This window comes from Daktulosphaira vitifoliae, unplaced genomic scaffold, assembly GCF_025091365.1.
Source record: "Daktulosphaira vitifoliae isolate Bord-2020 unplaced genomic scaffold, ASM2509136v1 Scaffold_5, whole genome shotgun sequence".
NCBI lineage: Eukaryota > Metazoa > Arthropoda > Insecta > Hemiptera > Phylloxeridae > Daktulosphaira > Daktulosphaira vitifoliae.
The window spans coordinates 688,042-710,364 of record NW_026099576.1 but is presented as its reverse complement, the minus strand read 5'-3'; the positions used below and the strand labels follow the sequence as shown (position 1 = coordinate 710,364).

At 26.9% G+C, this 22,323-nt stretch overlaps 1 protein-coding gene across 7 annotated transcripts in view; it reads left to right on the top strand.

Annotated features, from left to right (window-relative positions):
• Positions 1-22,323, top strand: part of LOC126908078 (protein KIAA0100) — a 101,910-nt gene that overhangs the window by 47,012 nt on the left and 32,575 nt on the right. For 6 of the 7 annotated variants that reach the window (XM_050689924.1, XM_050689923.1, XM_050689922.1 and 3 more), the window contains 7 exons: positions 490-829; positions 900-1,109; positions 1,165-1,334; positions 2,275-2,478; positions 2,545-2,702; positions 9,252-9,366; positions 15,467-15,699. In XM_050689924.1, coding sequence (XP_050545881.1) covers positions 490-829; positions 900-1,109; positions 1,165-1,334; positions 2,275-2,478; positions 2,545-2,702; positions 9,252-9,366; positions 15,467-15,699 — 1,430 coding nt within the window. Of the gene's footprint in view, positions 1-489; positions 830-899; positions 1,110-1,164; positions 1,335-2,274; positions 2,479-2,533; positions 2,703-9,251; positions 9,367-15,466; positions 15,700-22,323 lie in introns of those variants that run through there. The other variant, XM_050689929.1, reaches the window with a different exon arrangement.

Here is a 22,323-nt window from a genome sequence, read left to right as displayed (position 1 = left end):
CCAAACGCGGTCAAAGGCCTGAAGAACGTCGAGAAAAACGCCACAGCAATACTTTTTTTCCTCCATAGCTCTACTAATTACGTTTGTAACGCGATGTACTTGATCTATGGTGGAATGTTTAGTACGAAATCCAATTTGGTGGTTAGGAATTAGTTGACGTTCTTGAATAATAGAATTCAATCTAATGTAAAGTAGTTTTTCGAAAAGTTTCGATATTGTAGGAAGAAGTGATATCGGCCTGTAGGAACTAGTACTCTCAGGCAGCTTTCCTGGTTTTAATAACATGATGACTTGTGCTTTTTTCCAATTTACAGGTACATATTCTATACGTAAGCAGGTATTAAATATTATAAAATATTTTGCTATAAAAGTGTAGATTTAAGCATTATTAAATCTTTATAACTCGCCTTATAGACAGAAATTTGTGAAAAATATTAATGTAATAATTAATTATAATATTATAATAATCAAACCTAAAAATGTTTATAGAAATTAAAAAAAAATTTGTCAACTGAAGCATTAAAAGGATTTTGTTTAAATGATAATGGATGTTCTACGATGAAAAATCGCACTAAAAGTGCTGACACTATAGAACAAACAACACCAAAGCCTTCAGTTGCATCTTCTACTTGTCAAGCTAGTCCATCACCAATGTCCAAACTTCAATGTGGTGGTCCAGCAGCCAATATGTTGCAGCAACTCATTTTGGAAGTAGATAATAAACCTGTGGTTTTTAGTGACGATCTTTCTATGCAAGTTACCAGAGAAAGAAGATTACAAGGCTTATCCGAATGTCATCAAGATGATGTACTTTATAAAAATTGGTTAAGTGAGTTTATTTTAAGGTTTTGTTCAATATTTTTAATTAATATTTTGTTTTGATTACATTTTTTTACTAGTCGCATTAATAAACAGTCAAGTTTTATTAAAAGGTTGTGAAACTAAAGGATACGTAATTGTAAGTGCAGCAAAAGCTGAAATATTACAACGTATTCATCGCCCAGTGTGGAAAGATCAATCATTAGTTTCTAAAACCACGTGGATAGGAACCTTAGATAGTATGCAATATTATGCTACAGTTAGTGCGGGAAAAACTGATTTCCTTGATGGTATTAATTAATTAACATCTACTTTAGTAATAATACTTCATTTAAATATTTTTAGAACATATTATGTGGTTAAATGTGGAAAATATACAACAAAAAGATATTGATAGCACTGTAATATCAGATCTACCAGATTTGCCTCACCTTGTTGGAAGTGGGCATAGTGTTGGAGGTGTTGTTAGTGAAACAGTTGGTGCTAGTAATGTTGGAGAAAATTCACCTCTGCAGGTTTTCTTCTCTTCTCTTTTATTTTATTATATTTAAGTTAATATTTTGTTACACTAATGTAGTTTTTTGATTCTTGGCCATTTTTTATTTTAATAATTTAGATTATTATTATTAAGTTTTACAGTGGCGCAATTAAAGATATTAAAAAAGATGCAAGAGAAATTCGATAAATCGAGTTTCAGTGAAACAAATCGTTAATATAGCATTCATTTAATATATTTTATAAAAAATTTAGTTTGATGGGTTAATTTATCACTACCATTATTCTTCTCTTTACTCGTATTAACCCCAACTACTTGGGTTCGGCCACCCTTATCCTAACTGGGTCCGTTAGGGGGATTAAAATCGAGGATCATCTTAATACCTTATTATCTTCTATGTGCAAATGGTCGTAGTTAAAAAAACAATTTTTTATTAAAATTTTGGTTATTTTTTTGATTTTATATTGCTATAACTTATCGAAAAATGTATGGATCATTAACATAGCTTTTTATAAGAATTTTATACATTTTCCTTTCATTCGACATAATTTTTTGAAAATCAAAAATTTTTCCCTTGTACAGGCAGGATTTAACATTTGGAACATTCGTATATAAAGTAATAATTTCTCAATTTAACTTTTTATAATGTTCCGGAAATATTCCAAACCTTATATTTATAAAGCTTATATTGTATGATATAAGTTAAAAAGATTTTTTTTTTGTACGACTTGTCTTTTATAAAAACACTAATATTATACAAAAAATATTATTTTTATGTTAAAATCACTATTTTAAAATTATCATTAACTCGCGAGAGTTAAATAAATCAAACCATCTTTAAGTACAATCGCATCTAATTCTTTTGTGATAGTGATTTCAATCACTGTCAGATTTGAATCTATAAGGCTCCTTCTTTACCATTGTATTGGTTTTTTTACTTATAAAATGTTATCTAATAGCTTCAAAGGATTGTGTCACGATGTAAATGCGAGTTCTTTTATGCGGGTCACGGAGAAAGTAGTTTAAATCCATCACATTTAATTGAAGTTCCTCTCCCACCAACCACTACTCTTGATGTTGTTGGAGATCCCGATTCGCATGAACCTGTTGACGCGTTTACTCTAATGCATCATGATCTAGACGTTTGCACTAATTCACTTCAAGTAATTTCACAAATAGTTATTATATTCAAAATTTCAAAAATGGTGGTATATAAAGCTGTTTTCCAGTATGCAATGATTTTGGATATTGTCAATAATCTATTACTATACGTAGAACCCCACCGAAAAGAAGCTTATGAACGTTTACAGAGGATGCGTTTCCAATTACAATTACAAAGTAGTCAAGATCATAGACAACCTATTCAACAACTTCAAAATCATGTTCGGTACGTATGTTTAGAATTGTTTAAATAAAAATAAAGAAAATAATAAACAAATTGATTAAGGTTTAATGTAAATAAATAATGTTTTTTTTTATAAATGTTTACTAAGAGAGTAAAAACTGAAAAACAGCCAATCGTCCTAGTATATGCCTATAAAATAACTTTTATTTTATTGATAATTTATTTTTTTATTAATTTTAAAGGTTTTATTAAGTTAAAAAAATGTTTGTTGAAGATAAAAACATTTATTAATTATATATGATTTTTTTCTTTATTATTTCTAAATATTTATTTTCTTATTGATCTTTAGCTTGTTTTTACGGCGTTATTTTTAATTTTATTTATTACTAAATATTATTTCCTTTTCTTATATAAAGAGTAATGAGACATCACGACTAACCATCTATCAATACCTCAGTGACAAAGAAAAATCTATTTCCAATTTGTGTTGAACTTTACTTATTATATTAAGTAATTTACAAAATTAACTTCTAATAATACACCAACTTAATTATATGTTTTATTACACTCAATTTTTTGTTGATCGTGTTGATGGTAGTTTTTCAAACGTGAATGATCTTAAATAAAACCTAGGCATTTATTATGGTATTTGTAGTTTATAATATTTTATAGAAATGTACAGGTTATGATTTCCAATTTTCTCATTAACTTTAATTAATTGTATACCCTCATTTCTTCAAATTTGTTATTTTTTTTAGCTTCGATGCGAAGCTGAGAAAGTATTAATTTTACTATGATATGTTTTCTTTTTGTGTCTTTGAACGCTCAATTTCAGCTCTCGCTCGACCGATTTTGATGAACAATATGTCAAAAGATCACAAATCGCATCTAGTCGAATACATTACCCTCTAAATTCGATAAAAATTAAACGGGGGAAATCCTCCAAAAATATACAAATTTAAAAATCGCTAATTTTCGTCATTTTTTCAATTTTTTTTACTTAAAACATCCATTATTTTTTCAAAAATCAACAAATCAACATAATTTTTTTTTATACTAAAACCTTAGATATTTCCCTTTCATTTGATATTATTTTTTTGAAAATACTTATTCTGCTCACAGGAGAAGATTTAAAATAGCAACTTTTTTTTACATTACATTACATTAGCTTTAATTTAAGATATATATAAAAGTGTCAGACTTTCCGGAACACTTTCAAAAGTTAAGTTGAAAAGTAAATTTTTTGTGAAAAGTTGTCATTTTGAATCCTCCCCTGTAGGCAGGTTTAGGGTCCGATTTATAAAAAAAATATACCAAATGATAGGTAAAAACATCAAGGATCTAAAAAAAAAATTTTTATTGATATGTTCATTTTTAAAAAAGTTATGGCAATTTTAAGAAAAAAAATGTCGAAAATTAGTGATTTTTAAGTTTGTAATTTTTTTGGGGGTTTTCCCCATTTACTGGGAACGAGGGAAATATTTTCAATTATTAAGGGTAATGTCTTCGACTAGATACGATTTGTGATCTTTTGACGTATTTTGACGTAAAAGTGGTAACTGACACAGAAAAAAAAAAAGTGAGAGTGATAAAAAAATGATAAAAGACAAAAAAAAACACATAGTAAAATCAATACCTTCTTAGCTTCTCATTGAAGATAAAATTTTATCTTCGTTGTGAAAACAGACGACAATGTTAATAAAAAAAATACGATTTTTGTAAAAAAATTCTTTTTTATATTTTTAATTTTATAATGCTATAACTTTTTGAAAGATGCATGGATCAATATAATTTTTTTTTATGGATGTATGATGTCTTTAACTATCATTTGTTATATTTTTTTTATAAATCTGACCCTAAACCTACCTACAGTGGAGGATTCAAAATGACAACTTTTTCAACTTAACTTTTGAAAGTGTTCCGAAGAGTCTGACACTTTTTTTAAATAATAGTTATACGTTAGGTCTATAGCTATATCNTTTTTTTTTTAAATAATAGTTATACGTTAGGTCTATAGCTATATCTCAATAATTAATTTTTTTACATTTTATTAAAAATATTAATTATTTTCAAAATTTTAAGTAAAATGTAAAAAAAAAATCTTAGATAGCTATTTTGTAGAGTAGAATTTAAGAAAAATTTTAGTAAAAAAATATCTTATTAATATTCAGTAGTAAATATTCTGTAGAGTTTTAAAGTTTGTGAAAATTTGAATTTTCATGTATTATTTTATGGTATTAAACATTGATATACGTATTGAGAAAAGGACAGAAGAAAACGCTATCTTTTCATGATAACTGTGTATACATATGATGATAATGTGTATACATTACAAACTTGGCATTAATACCATGATAAGAAATTAGATAAGGCAATTATTACTTATCACTCTCATTCAAAAGTATAAGTCATTTTGATGGAAAAAGTTACACACCTCCAAATTATAGTAATTTTAATAATCAATACTTTATATATATCTCTTTCATTGGACATACTTTTTTTTTAAATCGGTTCATACTCCTTTATACAAGGGGGGTCAAAACTTTACATTCGTATTGAATATAGGATATTTTCAATTTAAATTTTGAAAGTATTCCAGAAATACTGACACTTTTATTTATATCTTAAATTAAAGCTAATATAATATACTTAAAATTGAAAAAAAAAAATTTGACCTCTTGGATTTGTCTTCATGGTAAAAATGACTTCCGTATTCAAAAATATGCAATTTTTGTGTGTAAAATTTTAGGTTTTGTATTTTATTTTATTTTAAAATACCTGACAAGAGGATTAAAGATTTTCATAAATATTATATAAATAAAAAAAACCCAGCACAGGGGGGTCGCGGCACAGTGATGACGTGGCATAGTTGGATTAAGTATAATGATATCTGACAGTGATTAAAATCACTATCATAAAAAACGCTTCGATGCAAATCTTTAGATAGTGTTTAATTTTAAAAAATTGGTAGATTATTCCAAAAGCTACATGATCTGCTATTTTCTTATAAAATATCCTGAATGAAACAGGGATTATTAACAAATATTATTTCTCATAAAAAAATTGTGTTGATCTATACATTTTTTAAAAAATTATAGCATTTTAAGTAAAAAATGTAAAATAGAAAATCGAGAATTTTCACACAAAAATAGCATTTGGTAGCCATTTTAATCCTGAAGATATTTTTCAAAAGTCAAGTTGAAAAAGTTCTACTTTCTATATGCATTTTTATGTTTTGAATTCCCCCTGTATTAAGGGAAAAGATACGATTTAAAAAAAAAGTATGTCGAATGAAAGATCTATATAAATACTACTTCTCATATAAAAATTGTAATGATCCATACATTTTTCAAAAAGTTATAGCATAATAAAGTTAAAAATGTAAAATACAAAATCGAAAATTTTCACACAAAAATAGCATTCGGTAGCCATTTTCACCCTGAAGATAAAATAAAGTCCGAAATTTTTTTTTTCACGATAAAGTATATTACATTAGCATTAATTTAAGATTATATATAAAAGTGTCAGACCTTCCGGAACACTTTCAAAAGTTAAGTTGAAAAAGTTGTCATTTTGAATCCCTCCCTGTGGGCAGGTAAAGGGTAAAATTTATAAAAAATAAATATATATAATATGATAGGTAAAGACATTATGCTTATATAAAAAAAAAAATTATACTAAATTGTTTATTTTTGAAAAAGTTATAGCAGTTTTAAGTAAAAAAAAATTTCGAAAATTAGAGATTTTTAAATTTATAATTTTTTTGGATATTTCCTCCATTTTCGGGAAACGAGGGAATTTTTTTCAATTTTTAAGGGTAATGTCTTCGACTAGATACGATTTGTGATCTTTTGACGTAGCGTTGAAAGAAATCCGTTCGGTGAGAGCTGAGAAAAAGTGGTAACAGGCAAAAATGATTAAATAAAAAAAAACACATTATAGTAAAACCAATACCTTTTCAGCTTCGCATCAAAACTAAAATTGATATAGCATAGAAAGATCCAACCCGCGTATGGCAATGAATTTTTTCTTTATTCTTTTTAAGTTAGAATAAATTTTCAACTGCTTTGATTTTTATCTCATTTAGATTCAATAACTTCAATAAAGATCAAGGATCCCATCACTATAGTCGCCACTCAGGAGAAGAAATTTTTTATTCATATTAAAATTATTTTACTATATTTTAAGTTTTAGCTTCGATGCAAAACTGAGAAGATTTTTTTTGTGACTATCATTTATTTTCTCTGCTCTAACTTGACCTACTTTTTTCAACGATACGTCAAATTACTACAATTCGTATCTAGTTGAAGATATTACCCTCAAAAATTGAAAAAAAATTCTAATTTTCAATGAAACAGTTGCTTATCCCATGTACTCCATACAGACAATTAAAATAATTCATTTCTAATGTTTTCAAAGTATTTATTGACGAATCAAGTTTGACATGATAGGTTTCAACTACAAAATTAAATAATTTTACTTTGTAATTTCATAATACCTTACTCTATTTGTGTGTGCTACTACTAGATTATAATATTCCAAATTTTTTGTTAACAAGTTGTTATATAAATCATTTTAAAAAAAAATTATTGTTAGTTTCTCTTAAATTAATAATGGATTTTTATAATTAAAAAAAATTTTATAATACGCTCAATTGAGTAAATTTTTTTAACAACTTTGTTTTGAATGATTTTTTTTAGTTAAAGTAAATCATTAAAATTAATTAACTTATTACATTTCAATTATCTTTTTAAACACCAAAAGTTACTAGGAAATGATTATTATTATTTCTATTTCAGTTATCTAATACGATAAAAATGCAAAAAAATTTGAGTTACTCTGATAAATTTACTATTAATAGTAATTATAAAATTTCCTGCATATTAATCTTAACAATACAATTTTTTTAATTCTCATATAATTTTCTATTTAATGGTGTCAATTTCAAACTTACCAATTGAGCTAAAAGTTATGGTAAAATAAATTATTTTTTTTAACTTCGATGCGAAGCTGAGAAGGTATTGGTTTTACTAAGATGTGTTTATTTTTTTTTTTTGTGTCTGTTACCACTTTTTTCAGGTCTTACCGAACGGATTTCTTTAAACGATACGTCAAAAGATCACAAATCGTATTTAGTCGAAGACATTACCCTAAAAATAGAAAAATCTTCCCTTGTCCCCCATAAATGGGAGAATCTCCAAAAAATTACAAATTTAAAAATCGATAATTTTTGTCATTTTTTCAATTTTTTTTACTTAAAACTTCGATAACTTTTTTAAAAATAATCAAATCAATATAATTTTTTTTTATAGATGCGTGATGTCTTTACCTTTCATTTGGTATATTTTTTTATAAACCTGACCCTATTCCTACCCACATTTTTGAAAAAAAAAATTTCATATTTTATTTTGTCTTCATTGTGAAAATAGTTACCAGATGCTATTTTTGTGTGAAAATTCTCGATTTTATATTTTACATTTTTAGCTTTATTATGCTACTTTTTGAAAAATGTATGTATCAGCACAAATTTTTTTTTCTAAATACATCATAAGTATATCATTCATTTGACATACTTTTTATTAAAATTGGACAATTTCCCCTTATATAGGGGGTGTTCAAATTTTGAAACATTGTATAAAAAATAGAACTTTTTCAACTGAATTTTTGAAAATGTTCTGGAAATACTGCGTCCTTTAAATATATATCAAATTAAAGCTTATGTCATGTACTATTAAATTAAAAAAAAAAATTTGTCTCGACGACCTATCTTCTATGTCCAAAAGACTACCGTATTCAAAAATATGCTATTTTTGTGTTAAAATCCTGTGTTTTGTATTTTATTTTAAAATATCTTGTAAAAGGCAATATACTGCCATATTTTTTTATAATTATTATTTTTATAATAGGCTAAATTAAATAACTTTTTTTTTATTGGTTTTTTTAGATATATAATCATTAAAATTAATTAAATTCTGAATATGTCCATTGTAGAATCTTTAAATGCCAAAAGTTAATTAGAATTGATTACTATGATTTTTATTAAATTTATCTATTACGATAAAAATGTAAAAAAACCTAACTTATCTGATAAATATAGTGTAAATAGTAATTATAAAATTTGCTGACAGGATATTAAAACTTTCACTTTAAAAGACAATAAAAAGTAGGTTCAAAATTATTACTTTTAACATATTAAAAATCAAAATCAATAATATTTTGAAAACAATTAATTTTAAAAATTATATAATATATAATATATAATTAAAAGAATTACTAAACTGGGTATAATTAAGGAAATAGAAGTTGATGTTGCTTTTGTAATTATCCATCAATTTTTTATAATTAAACACTATCTACAGAAGCGTTCTTATGATAGTGATTTTAATCACTGTCAGATATCATCTATACTTGTCCCGACTATGCCACGTCCATACTGTGCCGTGGTCCCACTGTGATACTGTTTTTTTATTTAATTTTTGTAGTATACTACTAATATTAAATAACTTATTTCAAGATTTAACAAACTGATAAGCTAAATAACTATATTATATTATATAATAAAATATGGAAAAATATAACATTCTATTATAGCTGTTTAGTGGCAAAATTGAGACGACTGGAGAAAGAAATTTTTCTTCTAAAAAAAGAAGAGGATTGGCAAAATGATGAGTTTTTATCAAATGAAATTAAAAATTTAGAAAACCAAGTATGTTATTTTTTACTTTGTGATCATTGTTAAAAAGGTTACTGTTATATTTAAAATTAATCTACAATACAATATTAGTTTTTAATATCCTTAGTTATAGTCAACTATATGCAGTGAATTTGAAGAGCTTGCTTTATATGTTTAATATTTAAAAAACATATAGTGTATAGTAAGCAAGGAGACAAGTTAATTGTTACAAACAATAAAAACCCATTTCCACAATTACTGAACGCCTTATATATATTAATTAATTATTACCTTAAATATTTTTTACTAAAACGATTATGAATCTTAAAAAATACAATTAGATGTTTTTTTTAAAACAAATATACAATTAATAAGTAAACAACCATACAAAATAATATTTATGAATATAAATACAAGATGATTGGGATTTTCTAGTGAAGTGGTCCCTAATTTAGTGTAGCAATAATAAAATGATATTTATATTGTAAAAATTTATAAATTAAAAACCAAGTCATATGGCTTGACGGGTTTTAGAGGTTAGGTCATTGAAAGGACGACCATGCTCCTGTGGCGAATTCGTCACTTATAGGAGATGATGATAGGTGAGTGGACCAAGTTCCTCGTAGGACCTGATCGTCTAGAGAGGTAGGTGGACCGGACACACGTGAGATGATCTATCGTCTCACGCAAATGATTTCCGGGCACGGCTTCTTCAACGAATACCTTCACTATATTCGTACGACAGCCACGAAGCTCGTACGAAGTGCGATATTTGAACAGAGTTATATAACCTCTATGTTGGACTTTCTAGTACAATTAAATTTCGTAAGTCCAGATGGGTTTTACGAACACTACGTTTATTCTTTAAAGATAGCTCAGAACGTTTTCCAATTAACCAATAGAGTGTGCGCAGTTTATCTTTTATCTGCAATTTTTTTTTTTTGGAGTATATGGTGTTTCCAGTCAAGGTGCATTTTTAGATATTTAACTAAATCATTTTGTAAAATTTTCTGTTGATTTAGAATATTGGAATATCGTAGATTTTTCGTAACGTAAAATTTACGTGCATTGACTTTTCATTGTTTAACTTGATCTTCTAACATTTCAACCAGATATATTATTTATAGTTATTTGGATTTGATCATTAGCTATGCGTTTATCTTTATGAGTTTTTAGTATTGCAGTATTATATGTAAATGTAGCGGTTGTTGAGTTAGTGTTGGTTGAGATGTCTGTTTATGTAGAGTAGATACACTATAGAGCTCAATACAATACCTATATTTTTCTAATAAGTTATTTGTGTATGACACAGAACTTTCTTTTAGTGAAATAAGTTTAAGATTAAGAAGTTTACACCATTAGTTTGATAGTGTTCACGTAATTTTATTAGCAAACCTTTGTGTCATACTTTATCGAAAACTTGGGCTATGTCAAGGAATGCTCCGCAATAATAATTTTTTTTTTCGAAAGCGTTATTTATTACGTTTGTAACACTGGATTTAGCCAATGATTTCTAAAATCAAATTAATGATCTGATCTTCTTCTTTTTCCTTCCTTTAATCCCAATTACTTGGCGTCGGCCACCCTTATCCTAAACTTCCATTTGATACGATCTCTCATGTCATCTACGCTCACATCTACCGTTATCATATCGCATTTAATTACATACTTCCATCTCTTTTCGTCTTCCTCTACCTCTTCTTCCTTCAACATTCATTTTTATAACTGTTCTTACAACTTTCGATTCCTTTTTCCTCATAACATGACCAAATAATCCAAGTCTATTTCCTCTTATCTTATCCACGTAGACGTACTTCCTCTTTTTTGTTCGTTTCTTATCCTATCTTCTCTAGTCACTCTTCTCAACCATCTAAGCATACTCATCTCTACGACACTCATTCTGTACTTTACTGTATTTGTCAACCTCTGAACTATACATCATAGCTGATCTTACTACAGTCTATAGAATTTACCATTCAGCTTCATTGGAATTCTTTTATCGCATAGTTTTTAACTGTTGCTAACTTATGGCTTATTCGCGATTTAAATTGAAAATTAAGTCGTTGATATTTTTTACAACACAAGCATTTCTTGGAGATGGTTTGTAAATTTTTGGCGTAAGTCTTAATAAATTTGTTTCTATTTTTTTCACTTGTTATTTTAGTGAACTAAATGAAGCATCTGAATTACAATCCGGTTTATCAATAATAAAATTCTCATTTTTATTATTATCATGCATGCTTGTAGTGCTTGAGGATATATCCATGTTTACAGTTGATTTCTGACGTTTCGGACTCATTGCAGAGTCCATTTTCAGAGTGATGGTTGCTAGTCGGTGACTGCAACTATACTGGCGGCTTATCTTGATAACAGTCTGCTTTTATAAAATTGATAACATCTGGTTTTTGACTAACGTTGTTTACCGTATCCGGGTTTTTGACTAATGTCGTTGACAACATCTCGATTTTTGACTAACGTTGTTTACGGCATTCTTGACATTTCGGTCTTCCTTTCCTACACCGGCAATTATTTGTTATGTTGATTGTTGCCTCTTCGTATATTGAATTATTTTCGGTGTTGTTGGTTAATTTCCTTTTTGTCTGGTGTATGATAGGTAACCAAGTTTTGCTGATTTTCCATCCATCTTCTCTGTTAAAATTTTCCGGACATTTTTCGATTTCTATTGCTTCTTTGTACATCCGTTTGCCAAAATGAGGTTCTTTGTTTAGTATTTTTACTTTATCGAATTGTATGTCATGTCCTTTGTTTTTGGCATGTTCAGCTACTGCAGATTTTTCTGTTCTTTGGTACTCCACATCTTTTTCATGTTCTTTTATTCTTGTCGCAATAGCTCTTCCTGTTTGTCCAATATAAGATTTACCACATGAACACGGTATTTCATATACTCCTGGTGTTTGCATCTCTGGCAGTTTATCTTTCGGGTTTCGGAGTAGTGATCCTGCAACTGTGTTTGATTTGAAAACGGTTCTTAATTTGAATTTTTGTGCGATTCTTGATATGCGGTCGGTAATTCCCTGTATGTACGGCAGTATTAATGTTCCTTTCTTTTCATCTTCATTATTTTCGTCATCCATGATACGCGTTGCATTTTTTCTTTTCTCTGCTTTTTTAATTGCCTTATTAATATTTTTAATTGTGTACCCATTATTCTTTAGTGCTTGTCGTAAGTATGTTTTTTCCTCATTCACATGGTTTTCATCAGCTATTCTGACAGCTCTTGTTGCCATTGTGTGTAATAATCCCATTTTCTGTGAGGGGCAATGGTGTGAATCGGCATGTAAATATCTATCTGTATGTGTACTTTTTCTATACACTCCTGTGCCGAATTTCCCATTAGGCTGTTTTTTTACCATTACATCTAGGAATGGCAATTTTCCGTTTTCCTCAGTTTCCATTGTGAACTGAATATTTGCGTTTATGCATATATATGGATATATCCTCAAGCACTTCAAGCAACAAAACAATCCATGAAAGTTTTAACACATTCATTATCATGCATGCTACTGAACACCCTATATAAAAACAGATAAATTTAAACTAAATACAAGGTCGTTTTTATTTAAAGTATATCATAGTAGGCTAGTAAAACTTAAAATGGTTCTCGCCACTACCTTCCTAGATTCCTCCTAATCCGGCTTGTAAAAGACCTCACAGTTTGTATTAATAGCAAAAAAACATAATTTCAGTTATAAATTGAAATAAAATTTATTGTCAACTTAATTTGAGTCAACATATTTAGTTATCATCATATTTGGCTAAACGATTAATGTATGTAAGCTCAAATAAATCTCGATTTTTATAATAATTGTACATGAAACATAGTTTTATAACAATTCATAAAGAATAAACATGTGTTGATTTACAGCTGCATTTAAGTGTAATTAATAATATTATATAATAACTAATGTAACTGTATCCTAATTGATAACTAAATATTTTAAACTAAGTTCTATGGTGTATGACGTTCAATCCCAAAGTTGTGTACCATAAGTTCAAATTGGTTTTATAATAGCCACATAAAGACGTGTATTCTTTAAAGAAAATTCGGACTTGCAAACTTTTCTGATATATATGATGCCTCCAATTGAGACGTGAGTTAGGTGGATTCCAAGGTATGTTGCCGAATCTTTTTTTGAAAAAATGTTATGATTCATCTAATAGAAATATTATTGTTATTGCGTAATTTATAACTGACATAAGCTAATTTGTCACTATTGATTTTAATTTTCCAGCGTCTTGTCCAAAAGAAGATTATTAATCAAGTTTTGGAAGCTATCAGCTGCAAACTGCTGACTATAACTTTTTGCTAATATTACTATATTGTTAAACATAGTAGTTGTCATATTATTAGTAGATGGAGTATCAGCAGTATAAAATAAATGTAGAATGGGTAGAAAAACACTACCTTGTACTCCTGTAATTATAGTTTTCCAATCAGTGATAGCTTCCTTGTGTATGATCCGAAACTCCCGTTCAGTTATGATTCTAATAACACGCACCAATCTAGGTAGCTGTTATCCTATTTTTATAAAAAGACCTTTGTGCTAATCTTTATGAAACGTCTGTGTAACGTCTGAGATTACTGCATAAGTATTTTAAGTAACATGCGTATACTTCAGCTATTTTGTGCTCACGTACTATCTTCATTACGTGTGTTAAAAGGCCATTTTGATCGTTTAGTAGCTTTTCAAAGAGAATAGTCAGTATCTTTGGTTACAAAAAGTTCACTCAAGTAAGTTTTAGAAATTTTGTTTTTCATTTTTTTTTATCTTGTTGTGGAGTAATTGACTGATGTAGTTTCACTTTTTTCTTGTCAATAGGAAGTCTCATTCTCATCATTCTAGCTCTATTCTTTTATTATATCAACTCTTTTATTCAAAAATGATCTTTCGTTCCTTTCTACTGAAAATTTAGAAGTTGCAGTTTTCGCTGAATTAATTATATTGTTGGTGAAATCATGATTACTATGTCAATGTCTTTAGATGTTTTAAGTTTAACGGAGAATGAGAATGATTTTTCAAGTGACGCGTTTTGAATTAATACTAGTTAATTTTCTTAATCGTTAAAAATAATTTTATTTGTTCAAAATTAGAAACATTAGAACTTAAAGTGAGTAATACTGGTGTATAAGTACTTCGATTTTTATATAATTAGAGCAAATAATTTTTACCACGTAAAAATCTAGTAGATAAGGAATTTTGTTCATGTCAGAAGCCAATTTATTGACTTTCGTGTAGAGACCGTTATCGAATTTAAGCTATTTATTGTTTTAAATAAAGATATACCTTTTAGTTGATTATTCTCTAGCCCAATTAACATCAATCAATGGACCTATTTTGTTGATTTATGCATCAATGAATCTGATTTTAATCTAGTAGAAATTTAACAGGTTCGCATTGAAGTGTTATTATGATATTGATATTAATCACTGTCAGATATCGTCTATTCTTATCCTCACTATGTTGGATTTTTATATTTCTTTATGTTTCACATCTTGCGCTTACCGAATTTGCTCAACAAAGAAATTGAATCGCATCCAATTGAAGGCATATAGTTGAAGTTTAAAAAAATCATCAATTTTTATTACAAACTACCTGACACATCATTTACAATTTCACTATAGAAAAATCTTAATACTAGAATAGGGTAAGTTTTTGACTGTCCCATCATTTCACAAAGTCGCCCCGATTAATTTTCTAACTATTCAACTCTGTTATACATAATATGAAAATTATCATAAAAAAACTCTCAAAAATCATTTTAATAATAAATAAATAATTGCCATAAAGTTTTCTATCAAATATAATCATAAGTATATTTTATATGAAATATTGGTATGGTGTTTATCATTGATTAAAAATTCATATTCACTACATTTTTTATATTATTAAAAATTAATTTAAAACAAGGATAGGTCTTGCATAAATTATGACCTGTTTATCGGCTCAAGTTTTCATTCCTTAAATGACACTCCTTCAAAAACATAAAAAACGTTGAAAACGGCTAAAATTAAATTTTATTTTTCTGTTTAAAATTTTTTTTTGAGTTGCGTTTATAACCACGTGTATAATTTAAATAATATTTTCTTTTGTAATTAATGAAATTTTTTTAGATAAATGAATTAAAAGATCAGTTGAATTCAGAAAGTGAAGAACTGGATATGATGGTATCTTGTTATAAAGAGACTCAGCTTCGAGCAACACAAAAATTAGCCACTTTAAGAGGCGACAAACCGAGTGTAGTGCCTTCAAGAGCAAATGAAATATGTTTTAAACATGCACAATGGCGTTTGACTGAAAATGATGGACAGTTGGGTATAGCAGATTTAGTTCTAAGCAATTTTCTGTAAGTAAAAAAAAATTTTTCATTTCAGTGATAAGATTTAATATTCAGCCTTGTATTATGAATTGATAAAGTGTCTAAATTAAAAGTATAATAGTATTTGCGAAAATTGATACACAAATTGTATCTAGTCGAAAACATTATCATTATAATTATTTATTTTGAGCTTTGATACAAAACTGAGAAGGTATTATTTTACCATGATATGTTTTTTTTTTTTTTTGTGTCTGTCACTACTTTTTCTCAGCTCTCACTGGACCGATTTCTTTTAACAATACGTCAACAAATCGTATCTAGTCGAAGACATTACCCTTAAAAATTTAAANTCAAAAGATCACAAATCGTATCTAGTTGAAGACATTACCCTTAAAAATTGAAAAAATTTCCCTCGTTCCCCGCAAATGGGGGAAATATCCAAAAAAATTACAAATTTAAAAATCGGTAAAAAATCGATAAATTTTGTCATTTTTTTCTTAAAACTTCCATAACTTTTTCAAAAATCAACAAATCAACATAATTTTTTTTAATACTGAAACCTTAGATATTTCCCTTTCGTTTGATATCATTTTTTTGAAAATCTAACACTTAACCTACTCATGGGGGGGGGGATTTAAAGTAGAAACTTTTTTACAAAAACTAACTTTTTCAACTTAATTTTTGAAAATGTTCCGGAAATACTGCTTCTTTTAAACATATATCAAATTAAAGCTTATTTTATATGCTATAAAATGAAAAAAAATTTTGTCCCGACACTTTATCTTCTGCATGTAAACGGCTNAAAAAAAAAATTTGTCCCGACACTTTTTTTTCTACATTTAAACGGCTGACGGCTGCCGTAGTTAAAAAAACGCTATTTTTGCGTTAAAATTTTCGATTTTTAATTTTCAACTTAAAAATGCTATAACTTATTGAAAAATGTATGTATCAGAACAAATTTTTTTTTCTAAATACATTATAAGTATATCATTCATTTGACATACTTTTTATTAAAATTGGACAATTTCCCCTTATGTAATCTCCAAAAAATTACAAATTTAAAAATCGATAATTTTTGTCATTTTTTCAATTTTTTTTACTTAAAACTTCGATAACTTTTTTAAAAATAATCAAATCAATATAATTTTTTTTTATAGATGCGTGATGTCTTTACCTTTCATTTGGTATATTTTTTTATAAACCTGACCCTATTCCTACCCACATTATTGAAAAAAAAAATTTCATATTTTATTTTGTCTTCATTGTGAAAATAGTTACCAGATGCTATTTTTGTGTGAAAATTCTCGATTTTATATTTTACATTTTTAGCTTTATTATGCTACTTTTTGAAAAATGTATGTATCAGCACAAATTTTTTTTTCTAAATACATCATAAGTATATCATTCATTTGACATACTTTTTATTAAAATTGGACAATTTCCCCTTATATAGGGGGTGTTCAAATTTTGAAACATTGTATAAAAAATAGAACTTTTTCAACTGAATTTTTGAAAATGTTCTGGAAATACTGCGTCCTTTAAATATATATCAAATTAAAGCTTATTTTATGTACTATAAAATGAAAAAAAAAATTTGTCCCGACACCTTATCTTCTATGTGCAAATGGCTGTCGAAAAAAAAATGTAATGTTTGCGATAAAAATCACCTTCTATCGGAATGTTTTTTTTTCTTAAAACTTCCATAACTTTTTCAAATATTAACAAATCAAAATAATATTTTATTATATTGAAACCTTAGATATTTCCCTTTCATTTGATATCATTTTTTTTTGAAAATCTAACACTTATTCTGCTCACAGGGGGATTTAAAATAGGAACTTTTTTACAAAAACTAACTTTTTTAACTTGACTTTTGAAAATGTTCCGGAAATACTGCGTCCTTTAAATATATATCAAATTAAAGCTTATGTCATGTACTATTAAATTATAATCTTCTATGCCCAAAAGACCACTGTATTCAAAAATATGCAATTTTTTTTTTAAATTTGGGTTTTGTATTTTATTTATTTTAAAATATCTTATTAGGGGAATAAACTGACTTTCATGAATATTATATAATTTAATTGACATAGAATAAAGTTCATAAGACATACGAAATTAAACTTATTAAAATTTTTTTACTTTTTTAAAGTTGAAAATAATTTTTAAATTTGGGTTAGCCAATTTTATCATGCGACAAAAGCAACGAACAGTTGCCTAATGGGTAACATCTGTGTCTTTCACGCTTAGGGTACGATGTTCAAATTCCGTCTGTGGCTCTTAAAATCTTGCATTTTTTTTTTGAGTTAGAATAGAATTTTCAAATCGTTTGATATTTATCTCATTTAGATTCAATAATTTCAATAAATATAAAGGATCTTATCACTATAGTCTCCCCTCGTGAGAAGAAATTGATATTCATGTTAATATTATTTTACTATGTGGTTCTTTTTCTGGCTACGATTTATTTTGCCAACCCTCACTAGACCTACTTTTTTCAACGATACGTCAAATGATTCATTTAAGTTTATGATATTTAAGTTAATGATTAGTTTAAGTTATAACTCTTAAAAATCAAAAAAATATTCCTTATTCAAATAAAAAGTAGCTTAACCAGCTTTTTCCATACAAACAATTAAAATCATTAATTTTTAATATTCTTAAAGTATTTATTGTCGAATTAGATTTGATATGATAAAAGTATTCAAAAGATACAATAGTAAATAATTTTACTTTGTAATTTATTAATTTTTTAACTTTATTTGTGTGTGCTACTACCAGTCTATAATATTCCGAATTTGTTTGTAATATGTTGCTATATAAATCATAATTTAAAAAAAAATGATTTTTAGTTTCACCTGAATTTAACGATGGATTTTTACAATTATAATCAAAATTTTATAATACGCTCAATTGAGTTAATCATTTTAACAACTTTTTTATTGTGGGTTTTTTTGGTCATATAATCATTAAAATTAATTAAATNTTAACTACTTTGGTTTGATTGGTTCATTTAATTAAAGTAAATTATTAAAATTAATTAAGTTCTGAATATTTCAATTGCAGAATTTTTTTAAACACCAAAAGTTATTAGGATATGATTACTATTCTTTCTATTTCAGTTATCTATTACGATAAAAATGCAAAAAAATCGAATTTGTCTGATAAATGTACTGTAAATAGTAATTATAAAATTTCCTGATTGCATATTAATCTTAAAAATTAAATTTTTCTATTTAATAATGTCAATTTCAAACTTGCAAGTTGAACTATAAGCTATGGTAACAAATTCATTTATTTTTCATTAAAACTTTCACTTTAAAAGACAATAAAAAATAGGTTCAAAATGATTACCTTTAACATATTAAAAATCAAAATCAGTATTAATTTAATACAATTTTTTTTGTTCTTAATTATTTTTTTTTATATGTAAATACTTATTTTTTAATAATAAGTAATAATATTAAAACTTAGAAGTAATAGAAAAAGTTTAATTGCACATTTGAAAACATCACGAAAAGTTTATTTAGAAAAGTATATTTTTTTTCTGATGAAAGTTCCTTTTGTTTAGTGTATTTATTCATAAGTAACAAAATTTTTTTATTAAAAAGTATTGCATAAATTCCTTTAAATTTGTATACGCATTAAAAGTATATGAATATACAACTCCTTTTTATTTTTATAATATCTCCGTAAAAATTACAATATTATATTATTGAATATACCACTTTCATACTCAATTTAATTACTTTAATTATTATGTATTCATATATAATAATTATAAATCGGGATAAAATTAAGGGAATAACTGTTATTGTTGTTTTTGAAATAATCTACCAATTTCATTATTTTCTATTTAATAATATCAAATTCAAAATTGCAAGTTGAGCTTAAAGTTATGGTAATAAATTCATTTTTTTTTTTATTAAAACTTTCACTTTAAAGGACAAAAAGAAGTAGGTTCAAAATGATTACTTTTAACATATTAAAAGTCGATAATAATTTGAAAACAATTAATTATAATAATTATATAATATATAATTAAAATAATTACTAATCTGGATATAATTAAGGAAATAGGAGTTGATGTTGGGTTGGGTTGGTTACATTTTTAACTTTATAATGCTATAACTTATTGAAAAGTGTATGAATCAATACGATTTTTTATGAGAAATAATATTTTTTAATAATCCCTTTTTCATTCAGGATATTATATAAGAAAATAGCAGATCATGTAGCTTTTGTAATTATCCACCAATTTCTTAGAATTAAACACTATCTATAGATTTGCATCGAAGCGTTTCTTATGATAAAGATTTTAATCACTGTCAGATTAAATCTATACTGTACCCAACTATGCAACGTCCCCACTATGCCGCGACCCCACTGTGCTGTGTTTTTATGACTGTAGCCACTTTTATTTAATATCATTTTTTGATCCGTTACCTACCCACATGGTGGATTCAAAATAGCAACTTTTTTTACAAAAGTCAATTTTTTCAACTTTTATCTTGAAATATTCTGGAAATACTACATCCTTAAAAGATATGTTAAATTAAAGCTTATGTACTATAAATAAAAAATAATAATTTGTCCTGACGACTTATCTTCTATGTACAAATTTTACTCACTGTCTGATATGTATACTTGTCCTAACTATGTCTCGTTCTTACTGTGCCACGAATTTACTGTACTACTGTTAGTTAAAAATATATTTTTATAATAAAACTAGCAAGAGTATTTTAAACTTCAAAGGTTACAAATATAAAAAAAAATTGAATTAATTGGTCGCAACGAAAAATTTGTAACTTTCATGGCGCATTGAAAAATATACAAGAAAAGGGTCGCCAACCTACTGGGCGAGACAATGTATTGTCGGACCACAGTAGGATTTTAAAGAGAAATTAAATTTTGTATATTAAAACAATAAAAAAAATATAAAATTAATAAATATTAAAGTTGATGTCCGTTGAGTCGTTGATAGTAGATGTACACCAAAACCACGTGACAGTTGTCACATAACCATATAGATCAGGGATGACCTTATACAAGGCCGTTGCCCGTACCTTATAAACTAGGGGAGTTGATTTTTGAAAAAAAAAAAAATACATACGAGTCCATTGAAGATGAACACGTAAAAAAAAAGAAAAATATGATGGTTAAGTTAGATCAAGGGAAATTTATTAAGTAAAAAAAAAAAAAAAAGTTAAGTTAACACGAAGCAAAAAACCGAATGGTGAAAAAACCTCGTCTACAAATTAAAGGAGAACAAAAAAAAAAACAACAGATATTAATAAAAAAAATACTAGTTACACCTACACTTTTATTATTAGATAATACGATGAACGTCTTCGGGTACCCACCGGCTATTAATCGCGGCATTACCGCACGGTGGGTATACGCCCCAAGTAAGCGACTGGTTTTAGGCAGTTAGACTTAGCGTGCAAGACGTTGGGACACACCGGAATAAAATGCACTACGTCACCACATTGTACCAATAATATATACATATATCTATACATCACCCAATATCATGTCATATAAAACCTATACAAAAAAATCACAACAAAAAATCTAGATATAACTTGACAGGTGGCTTGTAACACGCCTGCCATGTTGCTGGACCTAAATAATAAAAAAAAATAGGGACACCTACACAAAAAAACTATAAAAAAAATATAAAAAAATTCGCTACACGTTCTTATGGCACAGCGCACAAAAAAAATAATCTGGCTCAAAACATTAAAACAAAACTTATACGTTAACAGCCCCGTAGGGCTAAAGAATAGGAGGCAGGCTCAATCGACGCCAGTAAAAAAAAATTACATTATAAATTTAGCGGCCACTCACGATAAAAAAATAATAAAAAAAAAAACAATTTCTTGTAACGCACACAACTAAAAAACTTTTAGTTCAGTGTTCAATACTAATATCAGAATACAGTGTTCTGTATTTACAACCTAATATTTTTTTAGTTTTTAGTTTAATTTAAACTTAAGCAAATAGTTCGAAATAAACAAATTATTCTATATCTTCTATCGCAAACCAAATATTACTTTTAACTTGTGTGATATGATATTAATCATATCTAATTAAAGACATTACTATCAAAAGTTGAAAAAATCCATTATTATTTTCTTAACGAAAATATTTCAAAAAATTAAAACTGTTTCAAACAGCAAATTTTAATTAAATTTTTTTTTCATAGTATTAAACTACTGTGGCGTTTTAACAGAAAAATTTTACTAAATCGAATTTTGATTTAGAAGTTATATTTTAGACTATGTTTTTGTTATCAGTTTACGTTTATTCAAGATCAAAAAAAAAAATCCCAGCACAGGGAACTTGCGGCACAGTGGTGACATGGCATAGTTGGATCAAGTATAATGATATCTGACAATTATTAAAATCACTATCATAAAAAACGTTTCGATACAAAACATTAGATAGTGTTTAATTTAAAAAAAAAAAAAATTTGACCTCTGCATTTGTCTTCATGGTAAAAATGACTACCGTATTAAAAAATATGCTATTTTTGTGTGTAAAATTCTAGGTTTTGTATTTTATTTTATTTTAAAATACCTGACAAGGGAAGTACAGATTTTCATAAATATTATATAAATAAAAAAAACCCAGCACAGGGGGGTCGCG